This window comes from Ammospiza nelsoni, chromosome 28, assembly GCF_027579445.1.
Source record: "Ammospiza nelsoni isolate bAmmNel1 chromosome 28, bAmmNel1.pri, whole genome shotgun sequence".
NCBI lineage: Eukaryota > Metazoa > Chordata > Aves > Passeriformes > Passerellidae > Ammospiza > Ammospiza nelsoni.
In genome coordinates this window covers 4,977,789-4,993,721 of record NC_080660.1, presented here as the reverse complement: position 1 = coordinate 4,993,721, position 15,933 = coordinate 4,977,789, and the positions used below count along the sequence as shown (strand labels likewise).

The 15,933-nt window shown below is 50.7% G+C and overlaps 1 protein-coding gene across 1 annotated transcript in view; it reads right to left on the bottom strand.

The window, feature by feature from the left end:
• Positions 1-6,083: 6,083 nt before the first annotated feature.
• LOC132084891 (zinc finger protein 11-like) overlaps positions 6,084-15,933 on the bottom strand; it is a 479,917-nt gene continuing 470,067 nt past the window's right edge. The window contains 2 exon segments of the mRNA XM_059490170.1: positions 6,084-6,188; positions 6,421-6,896. Coding sequence (XP_059346153.1) covers positions 6,084-6,188; positions 6,421-6,896 — 581 coding nt within the window.

Below are 15,933 nucleotides of genomic sequence, written 5' to 3'. Positions count from 1 at the left end.
TGATGGTACTGACAGATTTACCTGGCAGCAACCCTTGGATATACAGAATTTTGGAGGTGGAATCCCAATTTCAGACATGGAGACCTGGAGGAGAATGACGGTTCTTTTCCATAGGAAGGAAAGCAGGGAACACTGGTATTTGAGGGGCAGATGAAAGGTGGCCATCAGAGGCCTAAGTCAGCCAGACCTCTCTGTTCTAGTTGCTTTTGTATGAAAGCAACCCTTGGATATAGGGAATTTGGGAGGTGGAATCCCAATTTTGGCCAGTTCTTTTTCATAGGAAGGAAAGCACGGAGCCCAAGTGTTTCAAAGGCAGAAGAGGAGACAGGTGGCTCCTGTCCTGGCTCCCAAGCCAGCCAGACCTGATTGTCATGGCAGCTTTTGTCATGGAGGACTCCTTGGATATTTAGAATTTCAGAGGAGAAATCTCAGTTTTGTCCTTGGACACCTTGAGAAGAAGGATGGTTCTTTTCCATAGGAAGGAAAGCATTGAGCCACAGTGTTTTGAGGCAGGTGAGGGACAGCTCCCAAGCGGCAAGGGCAGCTAGACCTTTCTGGCTTTCATTTGGGAGCAATCCTTGGATGTACAGAGTTTTGGAGGTAGAATTCCAGGTTTGGCTATGGGCACCGGGTCAGGATGGATGGTTTTTACCAATAGAAAGAAAAATGCTAAGTCTAAGTGTTTTGGAAGAAGATGAGAGGTCGCCACCCTTAGGTCAACACAGCCAGACCTGTGTGTCCTGGCACCCTTTATCTAGGGACTCTCCTTGGACATAGGACATTTTGGAGGTGGAATCTCATATTTGGCTGTGGGTGCCTAGACAGGAAGACAAGTCCTTTTCATTGGGAAGGAAAGCACAAAGTCCCAGTGTTTCAGAGGCTGATGATTGCCAGCCCTCAGGAAGCCAAGGCCAGCCAAACTTACCAGTCCTGGCAGCTTTTGTCTGGGAGCTATCCTTGGATATTGGGAATTCTGGAAGCAGATTCTCAATTTTGGCCATGGGCACCTGGTCATGATGGATGGTTTTTTCCCATAAGAAAGAAAAGCACATGATCCCAGTGTTTCAAAGGCAGATGAGAGGTGGCCCCTGGGTGGCCAAGGCAGCCAGATGTGTCTCTCCTGGTAGATTTCATCTGGGAACAATCTTTGCATATAAGAAAATTTGGGGTAGGAATCCCAGTTTTGGCCATGACCTCCTGAAGGGGAAGGAGAGTTCTCTCCCATAGGAAGGAAAGCCCAGAGCCCCAGTGCTTCAGGGGCAGATGAGAAGCAGCCCTCGACATGCCAAGGTCAGCCAGACCTGTCCAGTAGACTCTCGGTGGCCAAACCAGTCACACCCGTTCCTTGTTGCCTTGGTTCCATGGGGCCCCACAGTGTCCCAATGGTCTCCTTGGTTCCATGGGGCCCTGGAGTGTCACAGTGTTCTCCTTTCTTCTGTAGTGTCACAATAGCCCCTTGGGTTCCCTGAGGCCTTGCAATGTCACCATGGCCCCTCAGCTCCCTGTGGCCCCGCTGTGTCACAACAGCTCCTTGGTTCCACGGGCCCCACAGCTTCATCCTTGGCCCTTGGTTCCATAGGGGGTCTGAGTTTTACAATGGTCCCCCTGATTCTGTGAGGTACCAGAGTGTCACAATGGTCTCTCTGATTCCATGAGGTTCCATAGTGTCACCATGGTGTCCTTGGATCTGCATTGTTCCAATGGCCCTTTGATTCCATGGGTTCTGTACTGGCGGCAATTGTTTTTCTGTTCCAACAGGGCCTTGATGTGTCACAATGGCTCCTTGGTTCTGTGATGTTCCATGGTGTCATGTACGGAAAATCACACTCTGAAAAGCCAGCGTCCATAAAGGAGGCAGAGGAGTAGGCCCTCAACTTTAATAGAATAAAGTGAGAGAATCCACCAGGGCACATGCCCAGGGAGTTTTCTCTCTCGAAGTTTCAAGAGGGAGCAGCCTCCTTTTATCTAAGCTCCTAGCCACATGTTGTCCCCTTCCTTTCCCCATTGGCTGAGGTACTCGGAAGATATAACCTTTTTGAACCCCCTACCGCATATTCCCCTCTTGAACCTGTCATTTTAAGCCAGAGTTCAGAAGTTCAGGCTTGTGCAGACCCTTTTCTGTTTCAGGAGGCTTCCCATGAAATGTCTTTTCACATAATTGAGGAGAGAAACTTCTGAGCTTTTTTCCTTTTTAAGAAAACAAAGAATAGTTTTGTCAATCCATTACCAAGAAGCACTTTCCTATACCAAGCTGTCCAGCCTCTGTAATTAAAATGTTTCTTGAAGTTAGTAGAGACATTAAGACCCATTTCAGAGATGTTAACATCCCTACATTCACCCATTGAATAGTCTGCGAAGAAATCTTGCCTGTCAGCCACAATGGACTTCTCAGTACATGGGGATTCCACTGTGTCACCGTGGACCCTTGGTTCCATGAGGTTATGAAGTGTTACTGTGGTCGCTGTCAGAGGCTGGATGAAATCAATGTCCCGAGCCACCTTGGAATGCTCAGAATGCCCGTGTTTGGCCAGGGCCGGGTCAGGCCTTGGTTTGTGGTGGAACAGAGCCCCGCCCCCAGCCCTGGCCTGGCAGAGCTGTCAATCACACAGTAAGGGCAGTGCTAACTGAGCTCTGATTGGCTGATCTGTCAATCAATCACACACTAACAGCTGCACTACCCTGGCTCTGATTGGACAAACAACTGGCAGTCCCACCCCAGGGGCAGGCCCATGAAGGCCCTGGGGGTTAAAAGCCAGAGCACAAGGCCAGCCCTGGGTCTGGATCCTGCCTTCTCCTGGGGTTTCTCTGTTAGCGATGCTGGAACCCCAGCAGTTGGTGCCTATGTGCGTGTCTTTCTATGGATCTTCTGTCTTTCTGTTGTTTGCTATTTCTTCTCCTTCTAATCCTATTTACCTGGAACATTTTTGGGTAACATCACATGTTAAGGGTTAAAGGATTTTAGGTTAAACGTGTGGCAATCCAGGCCACAGGGAATATTTCTCTGTCTGCTCTGAGGCATGCTGACCCCCAGAGAAACACTGCCTTTAACCTTTGCCCATGGAGAGGACTTCCAAGACTTTGAGTTAGATTAGAATTTACCAAAGTGTGAAAGGGATAATACAGAGTAGTATAGTATGTCACTTGGGTGAGAAATTTAGGTTTTGGGATTTTTAGTATGGTGTAGATAGGAAGCAAGATGGAGGAATAGGGGTGTAGTCCCTGTCTTCTTCTTCATCTACTCCATGTTCTGCAGTGTTGATGGCACAGGGTGATTGGTCATGGAAAGCACAGTGCAGAGTTTATGTGGACAGTCAAGGGATGAGTTATTGGCAGATAAGTAGAAATAATGTACATTTTAAGAGTTAATTGGATGAGACAACATTAAAAGACCTTGAAACTGTACATTTTAGAGCCATTTTGAGGTGCTTTTCAGCATGCTGACCCTGGTGTGGACAGCAATGCAAAACTTTATATAAGATAACAATAAACTGAAGACCAAAAAGTCCTGTGCATCTCCTTTTACCTGGCACAGAATTGCTACAGGAGGGTTTACCTCATCCGGGAAGTTCCCAAAAGGACCAACATAAAACAAACATCAATAACTGGTGCCCCAACAATGTTTGTAAAAAGTTGGTTCTTTTCCTTGATGTTGATTACTGAAAGGTCTTAATTGGCCAATCAGGTGAAATGTGTTGATTAAATGACCAGTGAGGTCCACCTGTAGGAAACCAAGGTATAAAATAAGAGGATTGAATAAACGGGTGTCTTTTGGCCCTTAGCCTTCTGATCTGAGTCCGTGTCATCTCTGACTCCATGGTGACATTTATGAGGGCTATTGGGGATCCTTTCTGCACCTTGGGACCCAACAGCAGCTTCTCTAATAAACTTTGCCTGAAGGTCCCACTGTGCCCATGACAGGAACCCCTGTGAGTGTCTGGGACATCCTGGCCCTTTGGCACGCTGGGGACTCCTGGGATGTCCCTTTGGAGTCCCAATGAGTGCCTGTGACAAAACTGTCCTTCTCCTTCAGAGGTCCTGTCAGGATCCATCCTAGTGAACAGATGACCTGATGGTTCGTAGGAATGATCTCAGAGTGCAAAACCAACACAGTACAAGGGGGTTTGCAGTGATAATCAAATAAAATGCAGTTTTATTGAAATAACCACAGCAAAAATGCGATAGAGGGATTAAGGGAGAGAAAAAAGATAGAGAAAGAGAGAGGAGAGAGAGAGGGAGGGAGAGGGGATATAGCAACCAATGCAGAGACGAAGTCCTTTGGTCCAGTCCAGTCGAGGGTCCGCCTGCTACTCTGGAGAGATCTCAAAGGCTCTAGCTAACTCAGAGGTTTTTATTACTGAAAATTGTGAGGGGGGGGGGAAACAAATACAATAGGGAACAGATGTAACAGGTAGTCTATGATCTCAGCAGTAAGCGAGAGCCATTGTTTTCTTGCTCCAGTGGTCACAACTTGCAGGCAAACATTTCGCTTCAGTCAGCTTGCCTCCCCCACACACCTCCCCCGGGCTGGGGGTTTCAGTCCCAGTCCTTGGAAGGAGCAGAGGGGCCTTTTAGGAGTTTCATGTCTCAGTCCTTGGTGGAGAAGCTTCTTACACCTCAGTCTGTCTGTCATGGTGGTTGTAAAACAGGTGAGGGTTTTCTGTGGGAGACCACCTGAAATTCAGGAGAAGTCCACCCAGGCCGAGAGGTGGGACAGCTTCCAAAGCTGCTAGTGTTGCAAACGGGGCACGGTGCCCCTTTCTTAACATACTGCAAACACACTTGTGAAAATAATAGCTTAACACTGAGCTTTCAGGTCTCAGGGCCCGTGGCATGTGACTCTTCTCCTTCAGAGCCAGAGATTCTAGACAGGGGGGGTCTTCTCTCCAGTGGTCTCCCAAGGACGATTGTGAGGCAGATGAGGGAAAATTCGGACAGACTCTCACAGGCCCGTAGACAAAATTGGGATTCCTCCTCCAAATTTCAATATGTGCAGAGATTGTTCCCAGGCTAAATCTGCCAGGAGAAACAGCTCTGGCTGCCTTGGCCACCCAGGGGAAACCTCTCATTTGCCTTTGAAACACTTGGGTGCCTTTGCAGTACAAAGTCTCCTGGGATGTCACCATGCAATGGCTGTGACTGCCTCTGACCACACAGCTCATTACCATCCCAGAAAGCCCTGGGAGGTCTCCATGGAGGTCTCTGGGTGTAACAATGCAGATCTGGAACAGCCTGGAGATTCTTGGAAAGTTCCCATGAAACCCCTCTGAGGGCCTGTGACAAATCTGATCCTTAGCAGGCAACCATCACCAGGACCCTGTTGCTATGGTCAGTTTCCATGGAAACCACCACCAGCCCCCTGTTGCTATGGTCAGTCCCTTGGCAGCTCCATGGAGACCCCATGCCAGGGGTGGTTGCCACGGACACCAGCTAGGTCTGCAGCCAGAGCTCATTGCCATAGTAACCATTTGCAGCCACAACCCCAGGCTCATGAGATCCCAGAACCACAGAATTGGCTGAGATGGGAGGGACCCATCAGGGTCCTCCAGTCCAACTGCTGGCCCTGCACAGGACACCCCAACAATGCCAGCTTGGGCCTGGCAGTGCTGACCAAACACTGCTGCAGCTCAGAGAGCCCTGGAGCTGGGATCCTTTCCTGGGGAGTCTGGGCAGGGCCCCAGCAGCCTCTGGGCAAAAACCTTTTCCTGACATCCAACCTGAGCCTGCCCTGACTCAGCTGCAGTCATTCCCTCCACTCCTGTCCCTGGGCACCAGAGGGAAGAGGTTCCCACAGCCCCAGCCAGGGACCCGCTCCCAAGGCTGTTGCCATGGCCACCAGGGCTGGGACCAGCTGGGATGCTCTGTTTCCAGGGGCCGGGATTCAGGAATAGGATTCCCCAATTTCCTGCTCCCGCTAAAACTGCGCTGCCCTCGCTGCCCTCCTGCCACCCATGGAAAGCACAAAAGGCAAAGATCCCTGGTTGGGATAAGAACAATTTATTGGGAACAGCAATGAGATAAGTAACAAATGGAACAGAAACAACATTGATAACAGACAAGATAAGAAAAAGGATTTACTGGGAAAACTACAACAGAACTTCCTGGCTCTTCCCAGCAACATATTTCCTCCTGCATGGAAATGTCACCCTTCTCCTCAGGGAGAGAATGTCTTTCATGCACCTGGCAATGACCTGAGGTAGGAACGAATGTAATGAGAGGGCCATGGCCAGACCCTCATGTTTTTCAATGCCACATCAGGTCATTGTCAGGGGCAGGACAAGGGACAGCTGTCTTCCCAGCATGGATCACAGAGAAAATAGATCCCCCAGGCTCTCCCCAACATGGGACCTCCAATGGGGGATGAAGCTGGAGCTGGGCATGAAGCTCTTCCTGCAGTTGGGGCACTCGCAGAACTTCCCTTACTGGTGACACCAATGGTGTCTGATCAGGTGAGAGCTCTGCGAGAAGGTCTTCCCATGATGTGGAGAACTCGTAGGGCCTTTCCCCAGTGTGGATGCGCTGGTGCCTGATGAGGATGGAATTGACCTTGAAGCCCTTCCCACAGACAGGGCTGCAGAAGGGCCTCTCCTCGGAGTGAATCTGCTGGTGCTTGTAGAGATCGGAGCTGGTCTGAAAGCTCTTCCGACACTCGAGAAACTTGTAAGGCCTCTCCTCGGTGTGGATGAGTTGATGGGTCGCTAGGTTGGATCAGTAGCTGAAGCGCTTCCCACATTCCCCACACTCGTAGGGCCATTCCCCAGTGTGCATCATCTGGTGGCTGATCAGGGTGCTGCTCTGCCTGAAGCTCTTCCCACACTCCAAGCACCTGTGGGGCTTCTCCCCACCATGAAGCTGCTCATGGGCCACCAGCTCCGAGCTCTGGCTTAAGCTCTGTCCACCTTCCAGGCTCAGGGTGGGTCTTTCCTCCTCAGAGCACCCTGGGCTGGGTTAGCAGCCCCTCCTCCTGCAGGATCTCTGGGGCTTTTCCTCCCAATTGGATTCCTGTGCACTAGAGTTGCTCAAAACAGCCTCTTCCACAAGGGTCTGCCAAGGAGATTTTTCCGCCCTGGACTCCTTCCTCATCTCCTTCCCTGGGGGAAGAAGGACAAGGAAAGGATGGGGTTTACCTCTATGCCACAGGGAAGGAGATTCCCCCAGTGTTGCAGTGTGTTGTAAACTTCCTTCCCCAGGTGTGCCTATACCTCTCTCCCTTCCCCCTTGCCCCCATGCTGAGTGAGTCCTGTCAATCAGGCTTAACATTCCAGCAAGGCGTCATGTGGTTGGTCAAGTTCAAAGGATGCCCCTCAGGCCTGGGGGTCATTGGCCTGTCTGGGTGTCATCTTCCCCTGAGACCCTGCTCCTCTCACCTGGTTGGTGGCTCACCTGTACCTCCCCTCCCCCTGTCCCTGAGCTTAAAAGGTAAATCAGACCATGCGGCCAGGATTCTGTTGGAGCAGTTGCTCACGTTCAGACCTCTGTAACCATGGAATAAACCTCTGGATATAACCCTCCAGCAAAATCCATCCTTTTTCTCTTCACCATTGCCTGAAGCTCTCCTCCTGAGGTAAACGGGGCTCCTAACAAGCCTGGACTTGTTCAGTGCCCAGCTGCAATCTCCAGCAAGCCAAGATATCTCTGGGGTGATACACTGCAGTTGCTGCCTTTGGCCCAGCAGCAAGGGTCAGGCTGGCCCAGGCACAATCTAACTGGTAATATTGGGATTCATATTCCAATACCCAGTGCATCCTTGTCAGGACGGCGTTGCCAGCAGGGTTTTCCTTCACCCAGGGGCCATGCTGGGCTGGGAGATGGAGGAGGAGAAAGGGGGAAAAGGGCACTGAATTCCTCCTCACCTGCCTGAGTTTTCCAGGGCTCCTTCCTGTTCCTCTCAGCCTCCTCCTCCATCCAATCAAGGTTTGGGAATGGGAAATCCTGGTTTGGGAAAAAAACAAGGGTTGAGTTCAATGTCTTTTGTACTGGTTTAAAGGAAAAACTGGGGGAGGGTCTAAGCCAGAATTACAATTTAATAAGAAAATGAAGATCAAGGCAATGATACAGAAACACTGACTTAAACTGACAGAGTCAGGATATAACCTGACACCCTGTTGGTCAGGGTGGTGGCAGCAGTCACATTAAATGGTGGCTGCAGTCCTGTTGGAGAGATGAAGGTGATTCTGTCAAAGCAGTGATCCTGTAGAAGGGTCTGGACTTCTTCTGAAGGTCCAGTGGTGGTTATGGAGCTCTTGTCCTCTGGGAATCCAGTAGCCAGGCTGCTCCTGGTGTTAAAAGCCTCAGCTTATATCCAGGTAGGAATGCTTGGTTCCTCCACCTGGGCGGAGCATCTCACAATGGGATGATGGAATTTTATCAGTCTTGCAATGATACTCAATGGCCCATTCACAGAAGATATCTCCCCTGGAGGGGGTTATAAGGGGTGAGTCATGGAAGAGATAAAGAACACTGCCCTGCCTGTTTATAGCAGTTGATGAAGATGGGGATTGAAAACATGCATTTGGTTACATCTGGCATTGCAACCTGAAACAGGGGGGTAATCCGTGCTTGAGGGGGTGAACACCACCCCCCTTACCCAAACTGGCTCAGCTGTAAAACCCCCACCCCAGGAAGGCCACACAAATACAGGGGACAATGTCACACTTGCTCTCCCCCAGGGGAGGTCTCTGTCCCTGTCACTCCCTTGCTCTCTCCCCTTTTCTCTTTCTTTTCCTCTCTCTCTCTCTACCTCACATTCACTGTTCAATAAAATCCACCATGGATTTGGTCTTGTTAGCACCTTAATTGGTGCATAGGCAACTCTCTAAAAGTTTTCTTAACCAATATTTTGGCACAGTGAGTTTAGGCACTGTTCTCTGACCCCAGGTGTCTTTGACAACAGCATGGTTCCCTCCTCTGAGGAGGTTGTGGTTCTGTCTGGAGGTACTCTTGGAAATTTGGACGCAGCTTCCTCTGAGCAACTTATGGGAGAGCTGATGAAGAAAATGGCTGTTGTCTTTAAAGAAAATATTTTGTTGTCCTTCTTTGAAAAGTTTGTTAAAATCCCTGGAGGAAAGGGAGCAAATGTTACCAGCGAGACTGACAAGTTCATTCATCCCACAGTGAGGAACACAAGGCTGCTAAAAGTCCCAAAAGAAGCCCAGCTCAAGTAGCTAAATTGCCAAATAACTTCCTAATTCCCAGGCTTGGGGGCTATGCCAAATGTGAGAATAATTTTTCTCTTCATCCCTGTCACCTTTGTGACAGCTACACAGAGTTTCCCCTTCCTTTTAATAATCTGTATGTGGCCGAATTTCCACTTTTCTTTTATCTGAACCTGCCAGCATCTGTGCTGGAGCTGTGCAGAAACCAATGAAACTTGGAATTGCCACAGAATTGCTTGGATTGTCAGTTTATTCATGTTTGGGTTTTGTTTGCATTTTCATCACAAGTTTCTTGTGTAAAAATCAAATATTCATCCAAGTATTTTATGCAGAGTCAAGTTTGACTTCTGCCAACTTTAGTTTGTCCAGTGCCCAGGGAATGCTCGAGGGGTCTCTGTGCCTCTCGCACTGGGGGTTGCTTGAGAGGGGTTTGGGGGTTTTGTCCCTGTCCCTGTCACCCCAGGCCATTCCCCAGGGGGGTCTCCATTGTTCTCACCCCAGGGAATGCCCGGGGGTCTCCATCCCTCTCACCCCTGTGCCAGGGAGTTCTCAGGGCAGTCTCTGTCCCTCTCAGCCCAGAGAATGCTCGGGGGTCTCTGTCCCTCTCAGCCCAGGGGATACTTGGGGGATCTCCATCCCTCTGGTCTCAGGCAAGGCCTGTGCAGGGCTGGGGACCAGGGCCTCTGTGTCCCTCTCACAGCTGAGGGTGCTCGGGGCTGGGGAGGCTCTCTGACCTTCTCACACCTGGGGAGGGCGGGGGGGTCTCTGTCCCTCTCAGCCCTGCTGTGACCCCACCCAAACATCATCGGGGTCAGAGGGACAGAGACACCCCCAAACCCCCAGAAGGGCTGAACCTGGGATTTGGTTTGGGGCTGAAAATTTAGGAAGGGGCTGGAATTGGGGCTGAGTTTGGAGGTAGGAAATTTGCATTAGAGCTGGGATTGGGATTGAGCCTAGATATGGGTTTAGCTTTAGGGCTGGGGTTGGGATTGGATCTGGGATTAGGTGAGTCTGGGACTGAGATGGGATTAAATACAGAACTGTGAGTGTGTCTAAACATGGAGTGAGATTAAGATCAAGATCAGGGTCAGGTTTGGGTCTGAGCTCACCCAGAGCAGGACAGGGGGGATGTCACTGCAGGATGGTTTGGGGAAAATCCTGGTTTGGGGAAAAAAAGTTGTGAATGCCTTAGGTTGGGGATTCCTCCCACCCAAGTCTATCTCTAGAAGTCAACTGATGTCCGGATATCAAGAGTGACTGAAAAAAAGCCACCAGGAGTGTCCCGTGTCCTGTCTCATCCCTCTGGGGTTCTGATGGTCCCCCATCTCAGGGCTGCTGGGGATCCCGTGGGTCCTGGGGATCCCTCCTCTCCAGGGTCCTGCTTAGGGATTCTGGAGTCCCAGGGTCCCCCTCTCCAGCCTCCCCTCAATCCAGCCACTTGGGGTTCCCCCTTCTTTCCACCATCCTGTCCTGGTTCAGGGCAAATTTGTTTGAAAACCTCCAAAAGGAGTTTCCTCTTGAATGCAGATTCAGCAGCCCCACCCTCAGCCAGTTTGGGAAAATATTTCCTTGAAGAGAAGTGTAAAAAACTTTATTTAATAGGCAAAGCATTCTCCAGCACAAATATCGAACAATATTAAGCAATAAAACCTCCTGCTGCTCCAAAAGAGATGACAAACTCCGAAAGTCCCTCCTTGGGCTGTAGGTCAGCTCACTCAGTCTCTTACCAGTCTCTTTTCAGTTTCTTATCAGTCTCTTATCAGTCCCTCCAGAGCTGGAAATGCTGCAGCCCAGGCTCAGCCAGGTGGGCCACAGGTGTGAGTTGCCTGTGGTGTTCTGGGTGTTCAGTCCAGAGTAGGTTTAAACAGCTCCAAAGAAAAAGCAAAACCACAGTTGGGGGAACTTTGCGTCAGAGAGCTAAAAACTGACTAAAAGCAAAGGGGAGCTCTGTCCTGCTGTCTGTCTGTCCCTCCTGTCTGTCTAAGACCTGTAATGTGGAGGAGTGAGTGCAATGTATGAAAACAAACTGCAAGTTCTTCCACCTTCCCATCACTCTCAGAACCAGCCTTAAAGGTGCAGAACTCATTTCTGGGCTAAACAGACTGATGGGGTACGAGCATCATGAAGTCACCCCAGGACACACCCCTGTCAGGGTCAGGGGGTCCCGTCCCCGCCTCATCTCCGGGCTGCTGGGGGTCCCCCAGCTCCAGTATTGCCCCTTCCCCTCTCCCCGCCCCGGGGGTCCCCCGTTCCACAGCCCCGGCTCTCATGGGGATCCCCAAAGCCAATGTACCGCCCACGTGGACCCCCTAGGACCTTCCCGAGGGGCGATTGCGGCTCCTCTCCTCCCGAAAAAGCTCCTCTTAGGGAGCCCGGAGATATCCGGGGCTCGAGTCTGGGACCTGCCAGCTCCTAACACTCTCCAAAAGAATACTCCTGGAGACCCCTAGCTGGAGTTATTTGGGAATATGGCTACTTGAGCTGGGCTTCTTGCAGGACTTGGAGCAGCCATGTGTTCCTCATCTTGGAGTAAATGAACTTTATCAGTCACGCTGACATCACGCTCCCACTCCTCCAGTGATTTTAACAAACTTTTCAAGGAAGGACAACAAAATATTTTCTTTTTCACTAGCCACCCACAACAGCCATTTTCTTCATCATTTCTCCCATAAGTTCCCCAGGAGGAAGGAGGGACTGTGTCCAAGCTTCCAAGAGTTCTTCGAGAAAAAAGCACAACCTCCTGAGTGGAGTGAACCATGCTGTTGTCAAAGGCACTTGGGTCAGAAAACAGAGCCTGAACTCGCTGTGCCAAAATAATGTCACAGTCTGGTTATGCTAATTGTCAGAGAGATGCCTCTGCCCCAATTAAGGTGCTAACAAGACCAAATCCAAAGTGGATTTTATTGAACAGTGAATGTGAGGTAGAGAGAGAGAGAGGAAAAGAAAAAGGGGAGAGAGCAAGGGAGTGACAGGGACAGAGACCTCCCCTGGGGGAGAGCAAGTGTGACATTGTCCCCTGTGTGTGTGGCCTTCCTGGGGTGGGGGTTTTACAGCTGAGCCAGTTTGGGTAAGGGGGGTGGTGTTCACCCCCTCAAGCACGGATTACCCCACTGTTTCAGGTTGCAATGCAAGATGTAACCAAATGCATGTTTTCAATCACTATCTTCATCAACTGCTATAAACAGGCAGGGCAGTGTTCTTTATCTCTTCCATGACTCACCCCTTATAACCCCCTCCAGGGGAGGTATCTTCTGTGAATGGGCCATTGAGTATCACTGCAAGACTGATAAAACTACATCATCCCATTGTGAGATGCTCCACCCAGGTGGAGGAACCAAGCATTCCTACCTGGATATAAGCTGAGGCTTTTAACACCAGGAGCAGCTTGCTTACTGGATTCCCAGAGGACAAGAGCTCCATAACCACCACTGGACCTTCAGAAGAAGACCAGACCCTTCTACAGGATCACTGCTTTGACAGAATCACCTTCATCACTCCAACAGGACTGCAGCCACCATTTAATGTGACTGCTGCCACTAACCTGACCAACAGGGTGTCAGGTTATATCCTGACTCTGTCAGTTTACGGCAGTGTTTCTGTATCATTGCCTTGATCTTCATTTTCTTATTAAATTGTAATTCTGACTTAGACTCTCCCCCCGTTTTCCTTTAAACCAGAACAAAAGACAATATGCACACCTTTCGTTTTCTTCCCAGAACAGGATTTCCCATTCCCAAACCTTGATTGGATGGAGGAGGAGGCTGTGAAGAAGAGGAAGAAGCCCTGGGATACCCAGGCAGGTGAGGAGGAAGTAAGTGCCCAATTCCCCCTCTCTCCTCCTCCATCTCCCAAACCAGCACAGGCCCCGGAACAAAAGACAATGTGCACACCTGTTGCAGTGGTTACAAGGGTTGCAGGATGAAGAGAGAGGCGAGAATGCTGAATCCATGTTCAGAAGGCTTGATTTTTTATTTTATGATATATATTACATTATGACTATACTAAAAAGAATAGAGAAATATTCTCAGAAGGCTAGCTATGCTAAGAATAGAAAAGAATGAATAACAACGGTCTGTGTCTCAGCAGAGAGTGAGACCCAGCTCTGCCATGAGTGGTCAGTAAATCCAAACATCCACCTGAGACCAATCACGGATCCACCTGTTCCATTCCACAGCAGCAGATAACCATTGTATACATTTTGTTGCTGAGGCCACTGCTTCTCAGAAGGGGGAAAAATCCTAAAGAAAGGATTTTTCACAAAAGATGTCTGTGACACGCACTCTTTGTTTTCTTCCCAGAACAGGATTTCCTATTCCCAAACCTTGATTGGATGGAGGAGGAGGCTGCAAGGAAGAGGAAGGAGCCCTGGGATAATCGAGCAGGTGAGGAGGAAGTCAGTACCCCTTTCCCCCTCTCTCCTGCTCCACCTCCCAGCCCAGAATGGCCCCCGGCTGCAGGACAACCCTGCTGCCAACCCTGTCCTGCTGGGGATGCTCTGGGGGGATCTCCTTCCCCTTCCCTCTGGCAGGGAGGCACATCCCATCCGCTTCTTATCCTTCCTTTCCCTGAAAAAAAAGGTGAAAATGGAGACCAGGGAGGAAAAATCTCCAAGGCAGAACATCATGGAAGAGGCCTTTTTGAGCATCTCTAGTGCACAGGAATCCAATGGAGAGGAAAAGTCCCAGAGATCTCTCAGGAGGAGGGGCTCTAAACCCAGCCCAGGGTGCTCTGAGGAAGAAAGACCCACCCTGAGCCAGAAAGGTGGATAGAGCTTCAGCCAGAGCACGGAACTGGTGGTGAATGAGCAGCTTCATGATGGGAAGAGGCACTACAGCTGCTGGGAATGTGGGAAGAGCTTCAGGCAGACCAGCACCCTGATCCAGCACCAGATGATCCACACTGGGGAATCGTCCTACAAGTGTGGGGAGTGTGGGAAGGGCTTCATCTTCAGCTCCCACCTCATCACCCACCAACGCATCCACACTGAGGAGAGGCCTTACAAGTGTCCCAAGTGTCAGAAGAGGTTTCAGACTAGCTCCAATTACCTCCGCCACCAGCGGATTCACACCGAGGAGAGGCCCTTCTGCTGCCCTGAGTGTGGGAAGGGCTTTAAGCACAACTCCCACCTGATCATCCACCGGAACATCCACACAGGGGAGAGGCCCTACGAGTGCTCCACCTGTGGGAAGAGGTTTCAGACCAGCACAAATCTCTGCCTGCATGAGTGGAGTCACATCCAGGAGAGGCCTTTCCGCTGCCCTGACAGTGGGAAGGGCTTCAAGAAAAAATCCATCCTCATCACCCACAGGCATATCCACACTAGGAAGAGGCCCTACGAGTCCTCCACATCATGGGAAGAGCTTCTCCATGAGCTTGGACTTGACCAGACACCAATGGAGTCAGCAGTAAGGGAAATTCTGCAAGTGTCCCAACTGCAGGAAGAGCTTCATGCCCAGCCCCAGCTTCTTTCCCCATTGGAGGTCCCATGTTGGGAAGAGCCCTGGGGATCTATTTTCTCTGTGATCCATGCTGGGAAGACAGCTGTCCCTTGTCCTGCCCCTCCCAATGACATGATGTGGCATTGAAAAACATGAGGGTCTGGCCATGACCCTCTCATTACATTCACTCCCACCTCAGGTCATTTCCAGGGACAGCAAAGGGACTCTCTTGCTGAGAAGAAGGGTGTCCTTTCCAGGCAGTAGAAATATGTTGCTGGGAAGAGCCAGAGAGTTGTGTTTTAGTTTTCCCTGTAAACAGTTTTATTTATCCCTTCTGTTATCCATATTGTTTCTGTTCAGTTTTTTCCTTATCTCCTTGCTGTTCCCAATAATTGTTCTTATCCCAACCAGGGATCTTTGCCTTTTGTGCTTTCCATGGGAGGCAGGAGGGCAGCGAGGGCAGCGCGGTTTTAGCGGGAGCAGGAAATTGGGGAATCCTATTCCTGAATCCCGGCCCCTGGAAACAGAGCATCCCAGCTGGTCCCAGCCCTGGTGGCCATGGCAACAGCCTTGGGAGCGGTTCCCTGGCTGGGGCTGTGGGAACCTCTTCCCTCTGGTGCCCAGGGACAGGAGTGGAGGGAACGACTGCAGCTGAGTCAGGGCAGGCTCAGGTTGGATGTCAGGAAAAGGTTTTTGCCCAGAGGCTGCTGGGGCCCTGCCCAGACTCCCCAGGGAAGGATCCCAGCTCCAGGGCTCTCTGAGCTGCAGCAGTGTTTGGTCAGCACTGCCAGGCCCAAGCTGGCATTGTTGGGGCTTCCTGTGCAGGGCCAGCAGTTGGACTGGAGGACCCTGATGGGTCCCTCCCATCTCAGCCAATTCTGTGGTTCTGGGATCTCATGAGCCTGGGGTTGTGGCTGCAAATGGTTACTATGGCAATGAGCTCTGGCTGCAGGCCTAGCTGGTGTCCATGGCAACCACCCCTGGCATGGGGTCTTCATGGAGCTGCCAAGGGACTGACCATAGCAACAGGGGGCTGGTGGTGGTTTCCATGGAAACTGACCATAGCAACAGGGTCCTGGTGATAGTTGCCATGGAGACAGACCTTAGCAACAGGGGTCCTGGTTACGATTGCCTGCTAAGGATCAGATTTGTCACAGGCCTTCAGATGGGTTCCATGGGGACTTTCCAAGAATATCCAGGCTGTTCCAGAGCTGGAATGTCACAGGCAGGGACAGAGGCTCCATGGACACCTCCCAGGGCTTTCTGAGGATGGTAAAGAGCCCTGTGGCCAGAGGCAATCACAGCAATGGCAACATCCCAGGGGACCTTGGGCTGCAAAGGCA